At 43.5% G+C, this 15,134-nt stretch overlaps 1 protein-coding gene across 46 annotated transcripts in view; it reads left to right on the plus strand.

The window, feature by feature from the left end:
• TRDN (triadin) overlaps nucleotides 1-15,134 on the plus strand; it is a 597,259-nt gene that overhangs the window by 554,779 nt on the left and 27,346 nt on the right. For 45 of the 46 annotated variants that reach the window (XM_033935830.1, XM_033935836.1, XM_033935818.1 and 42 more), the window contains 3 exons: nucleotides 7,985-8,023; nucleotides 12,067-12,105; nucleotides 13,962-14,006. In XM_033935830.1, coding sequence (XP_033791721.1) covers nucleotides 7,985-8,023; nucleotides 12,067-12,105; nucleotides 13,962-14,006 — 123 coding nt within the window. The remainder of the gene's footprint in view (nucleotides 1-7,984; nucleotides 8,024-12,066; nucleotides 12,106-13,961; nucleotides 14,007-15,134) is intronic. The other variant, XM_033935829.1, reaches the window with a different exon arrangement.

A 15,134-nucleotide genomic window follows, 5' to 3' on the forward strand; every position in this document is an offset into this window, starting at 1 on the left:
AATGAAGTTCAACGTTGAGAAATGTAAAGTATTGCATGTGGGAAGCAGAAACCCGAGGTACAACTATACGATGGGAGGGATGCTATTGAATGAGAGTACCCAAGAGAGGGACTTGGGGGTAATGGTGGACACGTCAATGAAGCCGATGGCACAGTGCGCAGCGGCTGCTAAGAGAGCGAATAGAATGCTAGGTATAATCAAGAAGGGTATTACAACCAGGACGAAAGAAGTTATCCTGCCGCTGTATCGGGCAATGGTGCACCCGCATCTAGAATACTGCGTCCAATATTGGTCGCCGTACCTTAAGAAGGATATGGCGTTACTCGAGAGGGTTCAGAGAAGAGCGACATGACTGATAAAAGGGATGGAAAACCTTTCATATGCTGAGAGATTGGAGAAACTGGGTCTTTTTTCCCTGGAGAAGAGGAGACTTAGAGGGGATATGATAGAGACTTATAAGATCATGAGGGGCATAGAGAGAGTAGAGAGGGACAGATTCTTCAAACTTTCAAAAAATAAAAGAACAAGAGGGCATTCGGAAAAGTTGAAAGGGGACAGATTCAATACAAATGCCAGGAAGTTCTTCTTTACCCAAAGTGTGGTGGACACCTGGAATGCGCTTCCAGAGGACGTTATAAGGCAGAGTACGGTACTGGGGTTTAAGAAAGGATTGGACAATTTCCTGCTGGAAAAGGGAATAGAAGGGTATAAATAGAGGATTACTGCACAGGTCCTGGACCTGTTGGGCTGCCACGTGAGCGGACTGCTGGGCAAGATGGACCTCAGGTCTGACCCAGCAGAGGCATTGCTTATGTTCTTATGTTTGTCCCTAGCAATGATAGCTTTTACATTTCATTAAAAATACTTATATCTACATACAAAATCCAAAGTGGTTTACATAAAAGAAGCAAGGAATACCTAGGAATTAACAGCCTTAACTTAAAACTATTTAGGCTTATTCAATACCAAATTCTGAAATAAAAATATTTTCAAAGCTTTCTGGATCAGTCTACAGAGGGATAATTGTTTAATTTCAATTGACAACTCTCCATCATGTAGCTGCTTAATATGGAAATGATAAAGTTAATATAGACCTTATATCACACTCCCTTAAAGATCAAAAAATGAAAATTTAAACCAAAGTGTACTTGTATCAGCCAGATGTTATAATCATATAATACATGCGTTTGGATGGGTGGGGGTATTCCTGTAAAGTCCAGAACACTAATACACATAATTTAAATTTGGATCTCATCTTTAAGAAGAGCCAGTGGGGCTTTTGACAGTAGTAGTTAATTATCTCTGTGTGTGCTATTTCAGCCAAACAACTGTTTAACTAAAATAATAAAATGCTGCACTGAGAATCTAGCACTTGTCCCCTGCTTGATCCATCCTAACAGCATCCCTTGACTCGCAAGGCTGTCTGTACTTCATTTCTAGGAGGACGCTGATTTCTCTCATTGTTCGCCTTACGTGTGTTATATATGAACTCTGCTTTCGCTTCAGTTAGAAGAGCAAAGGCTGTGGCAATCCTGTAATGTGAAGCTTTGATATATTTACATTTCTTGAAACAATGTGTATGTTGTTAACCAAGTAAATTAAGTTGGTGCAATATTAAGAGGTTTGTGGTCATTTCTGGCTGTATTTTAATTGCACAGTGTACGAGGATGGGGTTTTGTTTTTTAATAACTTGTTATGCACTTAATTATGTGTAGTTTGCTCAAAATCTGTTTAATGGCCTAGATAGATTTAGGAGCTGATTTACACAAGACAAAGGGGAAGGCTACTAGACCACTATTTTTTATTTATCTAATTTTCTAGACTGTTCTCCAAGGGGAGCTCAGAATGGTTTACATGAATTTATTCAAGTATTTTCCCTGTCTGTCCTGTCAGATTTGCAATCTATCTAATGTACTTGGGGCAATGGAAGAATTAAGTGACTTGCACAGGGTCACAAGGAGCCGTGTGGGTTTGAACCCACAACCTCTGGGTGCTGAGGCTATAGCTTTAACCACTGCGCCACATTCTCCTGTGCAAATGGTTACTGCTCACTACAATAAGTCAGCATGGCAAAATATCCCATGTTAGCTGCTTAGTACAGATAGGGCTGGGATTTGGGCAAAACGTGAGTGGTGACGGGGTGTGGCTGGCACTGACAGCTAGTGTGCAGGTCAGTGTTGCACGTTAGCTGTCACAACTGCTGATAGGGCAATTGCACTTTTAACAACACCTCAAGAGTGATTGCACTTATATGGCAGAATGGGCCCTAGTGATAGTATGTATGTGAGACTACCGCTGCAGGTCATAGCAGCGTAGCTTCAATGCAGGAGCAGAGAGGAACTGTCCCCACTCTTGCTTACCTAGCTACCAGGAAAGCCCCCCTGTGGGTTCCTGGGAAGGTTAAGGAAAGGAGGGATAGGATATGGTAGGGGAGCTTCAGTTGAGAGGGCTCCCTTCTCCTTTAGGGAGGGGGTTGATCTTGGGAAGGGGTTTCAATATGAAGGGGCTTGATTGGGGACGTCAATGTGTGGGGATTTCTTGCCAGGGGGGGGCCTTATGTTAGGGGTTTTAATCAGCGACTGGGATTGGCTGGGTAGATCATATCAGGGTGGTTCTGTTGGGGAGGAATCATGTGAAGTTGCACCACCTATAATGTTTAGGACTGTTCCATTGTCATTGCTATGGGTACACCGGTGCTATGGGGACAATTCTGCGACTGAGTTCCTCCATTTAGGCAACTCGAGGAAGTGTGATAGAATACTTGCGTAACTCAGTATCAGCATGCCTAACATTTGCGTGCCTGTAGTTACACTGGCCCTAGACCTGGCATAACTCAGATACTAAAATGTAGCATAAACATGGATAGCTCTCAATATGTTGTCCTGCCCTTACACTTATTCACTATGGGGCCCCTTAGTAGTGCATGCTAAATGCTAAGAGGTGCATATAAAATGGGCTTCTAAGCATTTAGCATATGCTAATTTCATTAGTATGCACTAAGGGCTCCTTTTACAAAGGTGCGCTAGCGTTTTTAGCGCACGCACAAGATTAGCGTGCGCTATAGCGCGCGCTAGCCGAAAAACTACTGCCTGCTCAAGAGGAGGCGGTAGCGGCTAGCGCGAGCGGCATTTTAGCGCGCACTATTCCGCACGTTAAGGCCCTAACGCACCTTTGTAAAAGGAGCCCTAAGCTTTAGTGAAAGGTCTCCTATGTCAGTTACTACAGCATTGCAGAATAGCGTTAGGCACTCTGCTGACAGTTTTGCAGGCAAGTGTACACTTACCCAAGAATACTAAGAGAACTTAGAAACGAAATAGCGGAGTTACTGCAACAGATTTGTAACCTATCCCTGAAAACAGGGGTAATACCGGAAGACTGGAGGATAGCAAATGTTACACCTATCTTCAAGAAAGGAACCAGAGGCGACCCGGGGAATTATAGACCGGTCAGCTTGACCTCAGTTCCAGGGAAGATGGCCGAATCATTGATCAAGAACAGTATCAGTGAGCACATAGAAAAAAATAAGCTGATGAGAACAAGCCAGCATGGTTTCTGTACTGGAAGATCCTGCCAAACAAACCTACTGCACTTCTTCGAGGGGATAAGCGGACATTTGGACAAAGGTGACCCCATAGATATAGTATACCTAGACTTCCAGAAAGCCTTCGACAAGGTACCTCATGAGCGCCTTCTAAGGAAACTGTGGAACCACGGGGTGGAAGGGGACATACACAGATGGATCAAAAACTGGTTGGCAAACAGGAAACAGAGGGTAGGAGTAAAGGGACACTATTCTGACTGGAAAGGGGTCACAAGTGGCGTCCCACAAGGGTCAGTGCTGGGACCGCTGCTATTCAATATATTTATTAATGACTTGGAAACAGGGACAAAGTGTGAAGTTATAAAATTTGCGGATGACACAAAACTCTCCGGTAAGGTTAGATCTGTAGAGGAATGTAAAAAACTCCAAAGGGATCTGGACAAACTGAGTGAGTGGGCAGATAAATGGCAGATGAGTTTTAATGTGGAGAAATGTAAAGTTATGCACATAGGGAAAGGGAACCTGATGTACAACTACATGATAGGGGGGATGACATTGGGAAAAGGCAACCTAGAAAAGGACTTGGGGGTTTTGGTGGATAAAACAATGAAACCGGCAGCACAATGCGCAGCGGCCTCAAAAAAGGCGAACAGAATGTTGGGCATTATCAAAAAAAGGTATCACTACCAGAACCAAGGAAGTTATCCTCCCGCTGTACAGGGCAATGGTGCGACCGCATCTGGAGTACTGCGTCCAGTACTGGTCGCCGTACCTAAAGAAAGATATGGCGATACTCGAGAGGGTCCAGAGAAGAGCGACAAAAATGATAAAGGGCATGGAAAACCTCTCGTATGCTGAGAGGCTGGAGAAGTTGGGGCTCTTTTCCCTAGAAAAGAGGAGACTTAGAGGGGATATGATAGAAACTTATAAGATCATGAAGGGTATAGTGAAGGTAGAGAGAGACAGATTTTTCAGACTGGCGGGGGCAACAAGAACTAGAGGACACTCAAAAAAATTGAAGGGAGATAGTTTTAGAACAAATGCTAGGAAGTTCTTCTTTACCCAGAGGGTGGTGGACACCTGGAATGCGCTTCCAGAGGGGGTGGTTGAGCAGAGTACGGTTTTGGGTTTCAAAAAGGGATTGGACGAATTCCTGAGGGGTAAGGGAATCCAGGGGTACAATTAGAGGGTTACTATACAAGACAAAATGCTCTTGAGTAATAGATCACTACAGGTCATTGACCTGGGGGGCCGCCGCGGGAGCGGACTGCTGGGCATGATGGACCTATGGTCTGACTCAGCAGAGGCCATGCTTATGTGCTTATGTACATGCATAAGTGCTACTAATCATAGCACAGAGGGGGTCATAAATGCAGATGCCTAGAACATAGAATTCCCCCTCAGCTGCTGGGCATGTAACATGGGCTTGTGCAGGACGTGTTTGCCCTGTCTGGTAAATGCAGGGGAGCTTCTGAGCATGTCCGCCACATTTACAATACAGGCTGTGCACTTTCTGCACCTCATGCTATGCATCCATGATGTGGTACCTGCAAAAATGAACCACGCCTCATTAATCATGCCCAAAGTTTATTATACAAAAAAATTGCTAAAATGAATAGAACTAAATGTGTAATTAAGCAGTTTTCCCAAGACAGCATAGGGTCGTGTGTTATGGCTGTGTAGTCATGATTCCCTGCCTGACTCAAAATGTCAATCACTGTAATGCATTATTCATTGCCCAGTTTTCCAAGCAATAAGAACTCCAGTTGCCTTAATTGAACTGTGAAGCAAAATTGTAAAAAGCGTGACATTATTGTTTCCAGCATTAAAAATGAAAATTCTGTAATCTAGGTGCCTTTATTTATGCATCTCTTGTGGAGGGTAAATGTCTAAAATGCTGGTACGTGTGTGTGTGTGGGGGGGGGGGGATTGCTACTACTATTAATTATTTCTAGAACGCAACCAGATGTACAGAGTCATGAAGGAGATAGCCCCTGCACAAATGAGCTCAGAATCTAATAGAAAAATAGAAACATGATGGCAGATAAAGGCCAATTGCTCATTTAATCAATCAAGACAGACAAACAGGATGCCAGGGTAGGGGTTACAGTTAGCGGGGATGGCTAAGCTGCTGGCTAGGGTGTAACCACGCAAGTCTGCCTGGCACCAGCCTTAGTTCTTCACACCCAGAGTTGCCATCTAAGCACCACTCAATACATCCACACACATTCAACTATTTAAATCAAGGATAGGTAACTCCGGTCCTCGAGAGCCGTATTCCAGTCGGGGTTTCAGGATTTCCTCAATGAATATGCATTGAAAGCAGTGCATGCAAATAGATCTCATGCATATTCATTGGGGAAATCCTGAAAACCCATACAGTTTCTTATATCTCGCAAATTTCCGCACGGATTCATTGTGGCATACAATAAGATTTGCCAGAAATTCCGGCATAATTACTGTAAGGTTCTGGATTACAATTGGATAGTGATCATAGAGAAAAGAGAGATGCTTTTAACATTTTCCTGAAACAGCTGTAGGATGAAATCTGTCGAAGATACAGTGGTAGGTTGTTCCAGATTTTAGGGCCTACACGTTCCTGCGGGTTTGCAGAGAACTATGCATAGCCAGAGATATGTAAAAACTTCCATCAGAAAGTTCTGGAATTGGATCTGATTAGCACAACCAAATGCACCCTTTTGCAACACATGTACATAAAAGTCAAACTCCTGAATCGGTAAAGCAGTGACAGGAGGGGCTGCTATGCTCATATGCAAAACACTCTACTCCATTCAACATTAAATCATCATCTCAGGAGAGCGCAAATGTTTATAGAGCAAATGAATAACATTGCTGCATTTATCTCATAAGGTAATGTCCATTATGAAACAACTGAGAAATTAAATTTCTCATCAAAATGGGGTCAATAATCTAAACAGCAAAGAGGCAGCATTTATTTATTTATTCATCATTGCAAACACTGGGCAGTTCAATTCTCTTGAAACACAGATTACATTTGCTGGAATGTGTTTACAAAATGGTAAACATTCTGTGTTGAAAGTGTACTGTCTTAAAGTACTATAAAAAGAAATTAGGTTCTTTCTTGCTAATATCTTTTCTATTAGATAGATGTGCCATTCTGCATGCACATCCTAGTACTGTATATAGAATCTGGGGGTAAATGCATGTAACTCTACACTTACCCATGAAAGTACCAGCAGGGGGGCCTAAGCATGCTTAACATATATAGCACATACGTAAATGCAAGGGGACCATACACATAAGCAGGACATGGGCAGGGCGTTTGTGTACGTAACCCTACCAAATTTAGGCTCTTGCACTTACACCAGATCTGTGGCTGGTTTAGCTACAGACAGGTAGATATTAGTAGGGTTACCAGACGTCTGGATATACCCGGACATGTCTTTTTTTTTAGAGGACATGTCTGGGCAAGCGTATGGCTTTTCAAAACCCGGCACTTTGTCCACTTCGGGACTATATCAGAAGGGCATGGGCGCATGCGCGGATGCAACGCGTTGAAGTCACATGTACGCATCTAACATCACATTGCATCCATGCATGCACAGATGCCCTCTTGACGCGGTCCCGAGGACGAGAACAGGTTGAAGGGTGCGAGGTTGGGGCAGAATGGGGAATGACTAGGGTGGAACTGGGCAGGCTGTAGTAACCCTAGATATTAGGCACTAGGCTACCTTAGTATTCTAGAATGGAATGTGGGTATCCAGGTTCTCTTCCAGAATAGGCTCCGGAGAGGTTCCAGTTGTAGACTTGTCCCTTATGTCAACAACTCTTTCCCATCTGTTCTAATGATATGTTTTTGATAACACAGCGAAGGTAGCCACTCCTATCCTTGAACCAGAGACATGCATTTATTTGTGAAACTGCTAAGTGCTTCTACTGCCCAGCATTTACAGTTACTAGGCAAGTCTATCTTATAACATCCTCTTCTCTTTCCTCTCTAAGCTTAAAAGGATGAAAATGGAGTAAGTGCCTGGCAGAGTTTGCATGTTATATTGAAATCACGGTGCTCTGCATCTTAGTTCACCAAAGGGAAAGCTGTTATCAAAAAGGATTTTAGATCCATGAGAAAACATTTTCACGGCCACCCTAAACATGTGTTGCAAAGCCTGCTGACAGAGGCTTGCTTGACATTTAAATTCAAATGGTGTTTTTTTCCCCTTTTTTCTGCTCTTTGAATGACAGGTAAGTGAGTTGTATCTGAATTTACCTGTTAGCTGATTGACTGATGTGAATCATTCCCTGGGAATGCAAACTGAATTGCCATAGTAAAGGCCTATTTGTTAGCAAATTAAAATTCTAATCACAAAAGATTATTTGTCAAGATGACCAGACGTCTTTTCTTTTTTTTTTTTAATTACTCATGCTTTTGCTCTTTCTTTATGACTCCCTGATTCATTGAAGAAGCAGATGCAGAACCTAGAAAAGAAGTCACAGAGCCAGGTAATTATTGTACATACCATAATGAAAGCAGGAGAATGGATTCTGTTGTCTTCTGAGCCTTGGCCGGGGAAGGGAAAAGGAAGAGGAATTAGGCCTCATTAATTTGATTGCATTTAATTATGGCCTAGCATGTGGAATCTGACTTAGACCCAAAAGTCATAGCAATTGCTTCTCTGTTTTTTTGGATACTGACTTCATGTATGATGTCTGTGGTAGTAACACACCTATGAAGGTAGGAACTGTTTCAAAATGTGGATTTGCTTATAAAAATTCTGCTCCTCCTAACCTGTCTGCTGTTGTTTCCTTTCATTTGAATAAACTGGGTTCTAGGCTGTTCAGCTATGCTGATGACATCACGATCATTATTCCTTGTAATACAGCTTTGTCCCATATCACTCAGACGATTGAGTCTATATTGAAATTGATGGATTCGTGGATGCAGGAATTTAAGTTTAAATTAAATCATGATAAGACCAAATTTTTTGTTGCATCTCCACACAAAATTTCACATGAACCATCAATTACTATAGACTCAACATTGTACATAATTAATCCAACGATTAAAATACTGGGAGTTGTTATTGATTAACATTTGACCATGAAAAAGCAAGTAGATGCTGTGGTACAAAAGAGTTACTATACATTATGGAAGCTGCCATATTTTGAGTTTTCTGCCTTTAAATTTTTAGTTCAATCATTGTTGCCGAGTCTTCTTGACTAGTGTAATATAGTCTATTTAACATGTACCAAGAAAGAGATGGCTAGGCTTAGACTAATTCCGAAAACGGCAGAAAACTGATTTATGGTCTGAAGAAATATGGTCATGTGACACCCTTCTACCGCGAGTTGCACTGGCTTCCGATAGAGGCTCGCGTTTTGTTTAAATTGGGTTGTCTCTGCTACAAAGTTATGTATGGCCTTGCTCCAATTTATATGACTGATAGATTCCTCATAACATCCTATAAATATAGAAGAGGATCCCACGCTTTGTTAATTTTACCATCGGCTCAAAGAGGTAAATCTTTGGAACATACTTTAACATTTCAGGCTGCTTTCTATGATAGAAATTTTGACCATTGTTGCTTAGTGCTTGTTCTTATAAACATTTTAGAACTCAATTGAAAACTTATCTTTTTTTAAAGTATCTGTCGAATTAAGCTATATGTTTCATATGTTATTTTATCACTAATCTTTTGTCAACTGCGTTGAACTTACAGTTAAGTGGTTTATAAGTGCAATGTTATGTTATGTTTGTTTATTATTCTCCTTTTATGATTTTGGGCCATCTTACAAACCTCTTAGGAGTCAGGTTCATTCCTGTCATAGTATATATAAACATAAGAACATAAGAACATAAGAATTGCCGCTGCTGGATCAGACCAGTAGTCCATCGTCCCAGCAGTCTGCTCCTGCGGCGGCCCTTAGGTCAAAGACCAGTGCCCTAATTGAGTCTAGCTTTTCCTGCGTACGTTCTGGTTCAGCAAGAACTTGTCTAACCTTGTCTCAAATCCCTGGAGGGTGTTTTCCCCTATAACAGCCTCCGGAAGAGCATTACAGATCTACCACTCTCTGGGCGAAGAAGAACTTCCTTACGTTTGTACGGAATCTATCCCTTTTTAATTTTAGAGAGTGCCCTCTCGTTCTCTCTACCTTTCCCTACTAATTCTATTCCCTTCATTATCTTGAACCTTTCGATCATGTCCCAATTCGGTGTTTGTTGTTTGTCGAGTAACTGTCGGGATGAAGTTAAGTGCTTCCTTCTTGTTGTACACACATTTTTTGCACATTAATTACCATACAGCAAATAATTAATTTATACCAGACCAATGATAAATACACCACCCCAGCAATGGGCACGAAAGCCATGCGAGTAGCGTCCAGGGTGCACGAGGACCGTGTGTTTGAAACACACTGTACTAGTTTGCTCTCTTTAAGTTTGGACATTCCACATAGGGTTACAATTTGTCCAAGAAGGTGACCCAACAAATCCGCGCACAACAACTGCGCTTCAACAAATGCGCCCAGACAATTGCGCACAATACAAATGCTCACACTGAATGGGAGGTGACCTGTCAAATGCGCCCCACCGGTGGATACTATTTTGTCTTTTTGAGGGTTACAAAGTAACCCTCTTTTTTGAGGGGGAGAACCCCCCCCCACTACATTTAAAACATTCACTTGCTATCTAGTGCTAGGGTAAGGTTTGCATCATGATTATGGGAACCCTTTACATAAGTGGATATCTAGAAGGCCCCAATCCACCCAGACTCCTCCAGCCTCCTCCCTCAGGAGGGGCTTGAGGAACCTTCCAAGGAACGGGGCCCGAGGAGTCCAAACAAACCAGGGCCCTCCAGATATCCACCTATGGCAGAATCATTCACGGGGTGCAATTGATGGACCGCAATCATCCTGCACGCACCTGTCCATGCGTGCAACTGCCAGGGCACACCTGTCAGTGCGCAATTGTCCTGCGTGGACTTGTCAGTGTACTGTCCAGGGAAACCTGGACACGTCCCCTTTTTAGAGGACTGTCTGGGTGTCCGGACGGATTTTCAAAACCCATCAGTTTTGGAAGACCCCGAGCATGGGGCTGCCACCGAGCATTTGTGGATGTGACGTGATGATGTCGCATGCATGTGCCAATGCTTGTGATGTCATCACCCTGCACGCGCACATGTTTGGAGGCCCTCCAGACGCAGCCCGGACTTCAGTAAGGAGAAGAGACAAGGTGTGTGTGGGCGTTCTCTCATTTCTGGAATTAACTTCCTCTGATGCCAAAAATTTGATGTCACTGCCTACTTTTGAGAATAAGGGAAAAATTCATTTTCTAACATCGGTATCAGCTAGACTAGTAATAAAACTGTTCTTCGCTGTCTTGCTGTACTGTTGCGTGTTAACCTTTTGGCTAGTACTGCGTTACAATATGGCCTGGAAAAAGGTATAAGGTCATTAAGGCGCTCATTTTCAAAATATATATTTATTTATTCAACTTTCTATACCCTTCTCCCAGGGGAGCTCAGAACAGTTTACATGAATTTATTCAGGTACTCAAGCATTTTTCTCTCCTTGTCCCAGCGAGATTACAATCTATCTAATGTACCTGGGGCAAGAGGGAGGGGTTAAGGCTCAAATTCTGTAACCAGTGCCTAATGTTAGGCACCTATTTCAGAGGCGCCCATCTAGATAGGCGCCTATCTAAATCAAGTAACAAGCTCAATTAAGCTTTTTAATCAGCACTGATTGAAACATAGGCACCTATCAAGAAAGCGCGATTCTGTAACAAGGCGCCTCTAAAAATTTAGGCGGCCTTCAAAAAATAGGCGCTATTCATGTTAGGCGTGGGCGTGGCTACATGTTAGGTGCCTTGTTGCATAATCGCTGCTCTTAAGCGTGCTTAAGTGCTCAGCTAGGCGCCTAACTTTTAGTTGTGCCTAGGGCTGGCCTATTTCATGGGCGCCTCCAAAATAGGTTCTGCTCAGCGTGATTCATTAAACAGCACCCAATTTTACTTGAATCACACTGAACAGTACCTAATTAGGCGCCTAACTTTTGAACGCTTCTTATAGAATTTGCCCTTAAGTGCTGAATATCAACATTTAACTGATCAAGTGTCAAATCTGCCCACAGAACATCCCCAAAATAGCCAGTCTTAGTTTGACATTTATCGGATATCACCAAAATTTAGCAGTTAGCCCCAAACAGGAGATGTAACTGATAAGAAGCTGGATGTGTTATGCGCTTCTGACTGAGTTCCTTGTATTCTTGTTGACCATTGTTCTATTCTTTTTTTTTTTGTATTTTCTTGGTCTCTCTTGTTGACTCCTCAATAAACATATTTTCAAAAAAAAAAAAAAGAAGCAGTTTCTGGCTAGTTAAATTGTATTGCATCAGACTGAAACTTTAATTAAATCTGCAAAAATTTAAGCTGATTCCACCGTAAAGGATTATTTTTTGCCACAGTCAAAAACATGTCTTAAGGTAATTACATTGCTGAAAAAAAAAAAATATATATATATATATTTAATTTTTTTCAAATGTTATAGCCAAGAAGAAGCCCGTGAAAACGGCAAAAGAAAACGAAGGTAAGAACACCAGAGATGCAGGTAGGCCCAGGGAGGAGGAGTCCAGACCTAACTGGACAGCTGGAAAGTGTGGAGGGAAGGAGAGGGAAAGGGAAAGAGTGTTCTTGATTGGGGGTTGGGAGGGGGATTTGGAACTCAGAGTGGACAGGGGGCTTTCCAGTGGGAGCAGGGAGGGATGGAAGGATGCATTTTCCCATGGATAGGGGAGAGGCCATGATCAGGGGCTTGGGAAGGTAATCGAAGCTCCCGGACTGTTTTTTGCTAAAAAAAAAAAAAAAAGTCATGTGGGTACTGGCCTATCAGTCTACCTGAATCTCTTTAGAAAATGGCTATCTTGACCTCATATGGCAGGTGTCAGTACTTCCCGTAGTACAAGCTGCTGCAAGAGGTCATGGCATCCATTTGCCAAAGGTGCTTCAGGGGACAGGAGTAAAAGGGCTGTATTCCTGCCCTCATCGAGGCCGCTGGATCAGGGATGCAGGTAGGCCCATGGGGGTCCAAGCCTACCTAGATAGTTGGGAGGGTGGTGGGTCCTCAAGTGAGGGAGGAAGGGATTTTCCTGCAGACTGTGGGTGGGAGTAGGAAAAAGTTCCCATGATAGGGAAGTTGGGAGGGGGATTGTGAACTTGGGGGATGTGGGGGAGGGGGAGGAAGAGATGGAAGGATGTATTTTCTCAAAGGAGGAGAAAGGACAGAGGGGCCTTGGTCGTGGGGGGGGGGGGGGGAGTGCTGGGAGGCAGATCATGGCTCCATGGCTCTGTGGTTCTGTTTTTTTGCTTAGGAAAAAAATAAGCTATGCAACCAGCCTGATATTTAGTCATGGCTGCATAACTTCTATGCAACCTTGGCTGAATATTGGCGGGGCCCGCATAAGCTCAGTCGCCTGGATTTATTATCCAACAAAAATCGGCCCTTAAAAAAAATGCTGACCATCGCCTTCTGAATATCTGGGTGGGAGGAGGAGGGGGGAGTATAGCAGTAGTTTGCAGCCCTAGTTCTTGGGACACATCAAGCCAATCAGGTTTTCAGGATACCCACAATGAATACATCCATGATATAGATTTGTATACAATGGAGGCAATGCACGTGAATCTATCTCATGCTTATTCATTGTGGGTATCCTGACTGGCTAGGAGTGTCCCAATTAGGGTTACCAGATTTTACATCAGTAAAATCCAGACCCCTAGATCCACTCCCAGGTTTGCCCAGTTCCACCCATCCCCATCCTGTTATGCCCCAGCTCCGCTCTCTGCTCCGCTCCCCGCTGCCTGTTCGTCAGGCAGGAAGGCATCCGCGCATACGTGGATGCCCCCTCGCAACACAATTTATTTTCAAAACTCGGACAAAGTGTCGGGTTTTGAAAAGCCGGCTGGACTCCTGGACATGTCCTCAAAAGGAAGACATGTCCGGGGAAATCCAGACGTCTGGTAACCCTAGTCCCAGTGATCCAGTTGAGAACCACTGCTGTGTTTTTAGGAAATATACATAATAAATCAGGTCATCTGTGAGGGATCTGCACATAATGGAGACAGTGCATGAAAATTTATTGCATGCATTTCATTTTGGATATCCTGAAAAATTTAACTATTTGGGTGTGTCCTGAGGACTGAGTTGAGAACCCCTGGATTATAGTGATCTCATACTTTGAGGCCAAGATCCTATTTTTCATATAACACTATCTAGGTAGCTTGTTCCTCATTGTGACATTTCATTTTGATGGATTGATTCTTCCTCCACTCTTCCTCTTAATTAAGGTCTACACACAGGACAAAAAGGTTTGGTGGCCATTTGATATATGTGTGAATTATTTTATGGAATCTAGATGTAATTAGTATTGAATGCTTGCTTTTCTGCAGCGCCCTCAGCAAAGGACAGTCTACAGCACCGCAATGTAACAGCAGGTAATTAATGTTTGCTCACAATCTCTGTGCAGTCACAAATAGAGCTGCTGATTTAGAAGCTTGCATTCTATGAATATTTCGGCATACTAATTATGCGAGCGGCGCCAGCATCTCTGTAATTGGTCACATCCTGAAACATTCTATTGCCTATCATTTTTGCACCTGTTTCCTTTACCTTCTTTAAGTAAACAGTCGTGGAATTGTTTGGGTAAGGCACTGCCTGATATAATGAAAATCCAGTGGCGTAGTTAGAGAGGTTGGCGCCCAGCATCACCACGCCCCCTCACCACTTAAGCTCCCACCCCCTGCATATCTTTTGAAATGTTCACCAGCGCAAGTAGCATCTTCCACTGGACACAGGGCCTTGGCTAATCTGTGCTAATCTGCTAACACTGGCATAGGCTGACCAATTAGCATGGGAGCCCTTACTGCATTCAAAATAGGTGGTGGTAAGGGCTCATGTGCTAATGGCCATGTGTAAATTTTGAAATTAGCACATGGCCGTTAATGGGGGGGGGGGGAAACGTGCCCATTTTAGAGGTGTGCTAAAAAGTGGCCTCAGCGCGCAGGTAACCCAAGTGTGAAAAACAGCGCAGCCCATGTTTTTATTTTTTTTTTAGCAAGGCTTTATCAAAGGGACCTTAAGCTTGTACTTCAGCCAATGGAGAAGTAAGTGACTCCCTCAAAGCCACATGGAGTGTCACTGGAATTTGAATCCTGGTTTCTCTGATTCATAATGTACTGTTCTAATCACTGGGCTACTCCTTCAATCAGGGCTGGATTAATGAATAGGCCCAGTAGGCACGTGCCTAGGGCCCAAAACTTTGAGGGGGGCCCACTGAAGAAGGACGACTCACCTTACCATTTTTTAAAAACAGAAACGCCCCCCTCCCCCCGCCCAGCATGAACGGTAACGGGCTCCCCCATCGACAGCAACGCGGCCGGCTCTGTTACAGGAAGATCCTACGATGACTGCATCTGCCAGTCCATCCCCCTCTGATGTCACTTACTTGCTGCGGAAGAAGTGACATCAGAGGGGGATGGACCGGCAGATGCAGTCATCACGGGACCTTCCTGTAACAGATCCGTCCGTGTTGCCAATGATGGGGGGGGCCGTTGCTGTCAGGT

The sequence above is a fragment of the Geotrypetes seraphini genome, chromosome 3 (genome assembly GCF_902459505.1).
Source record: "Geotrypetes seraphini chromosome 3, aGeoSer1.1, whole genome shotgun sequence".
Lineage (NCBI taxonomy): Eukaryota > Metazoa > Chordata > Amphibia > Gymnophiona > Dermophiidae > Geotrypetes > Geotrypetes seraphini.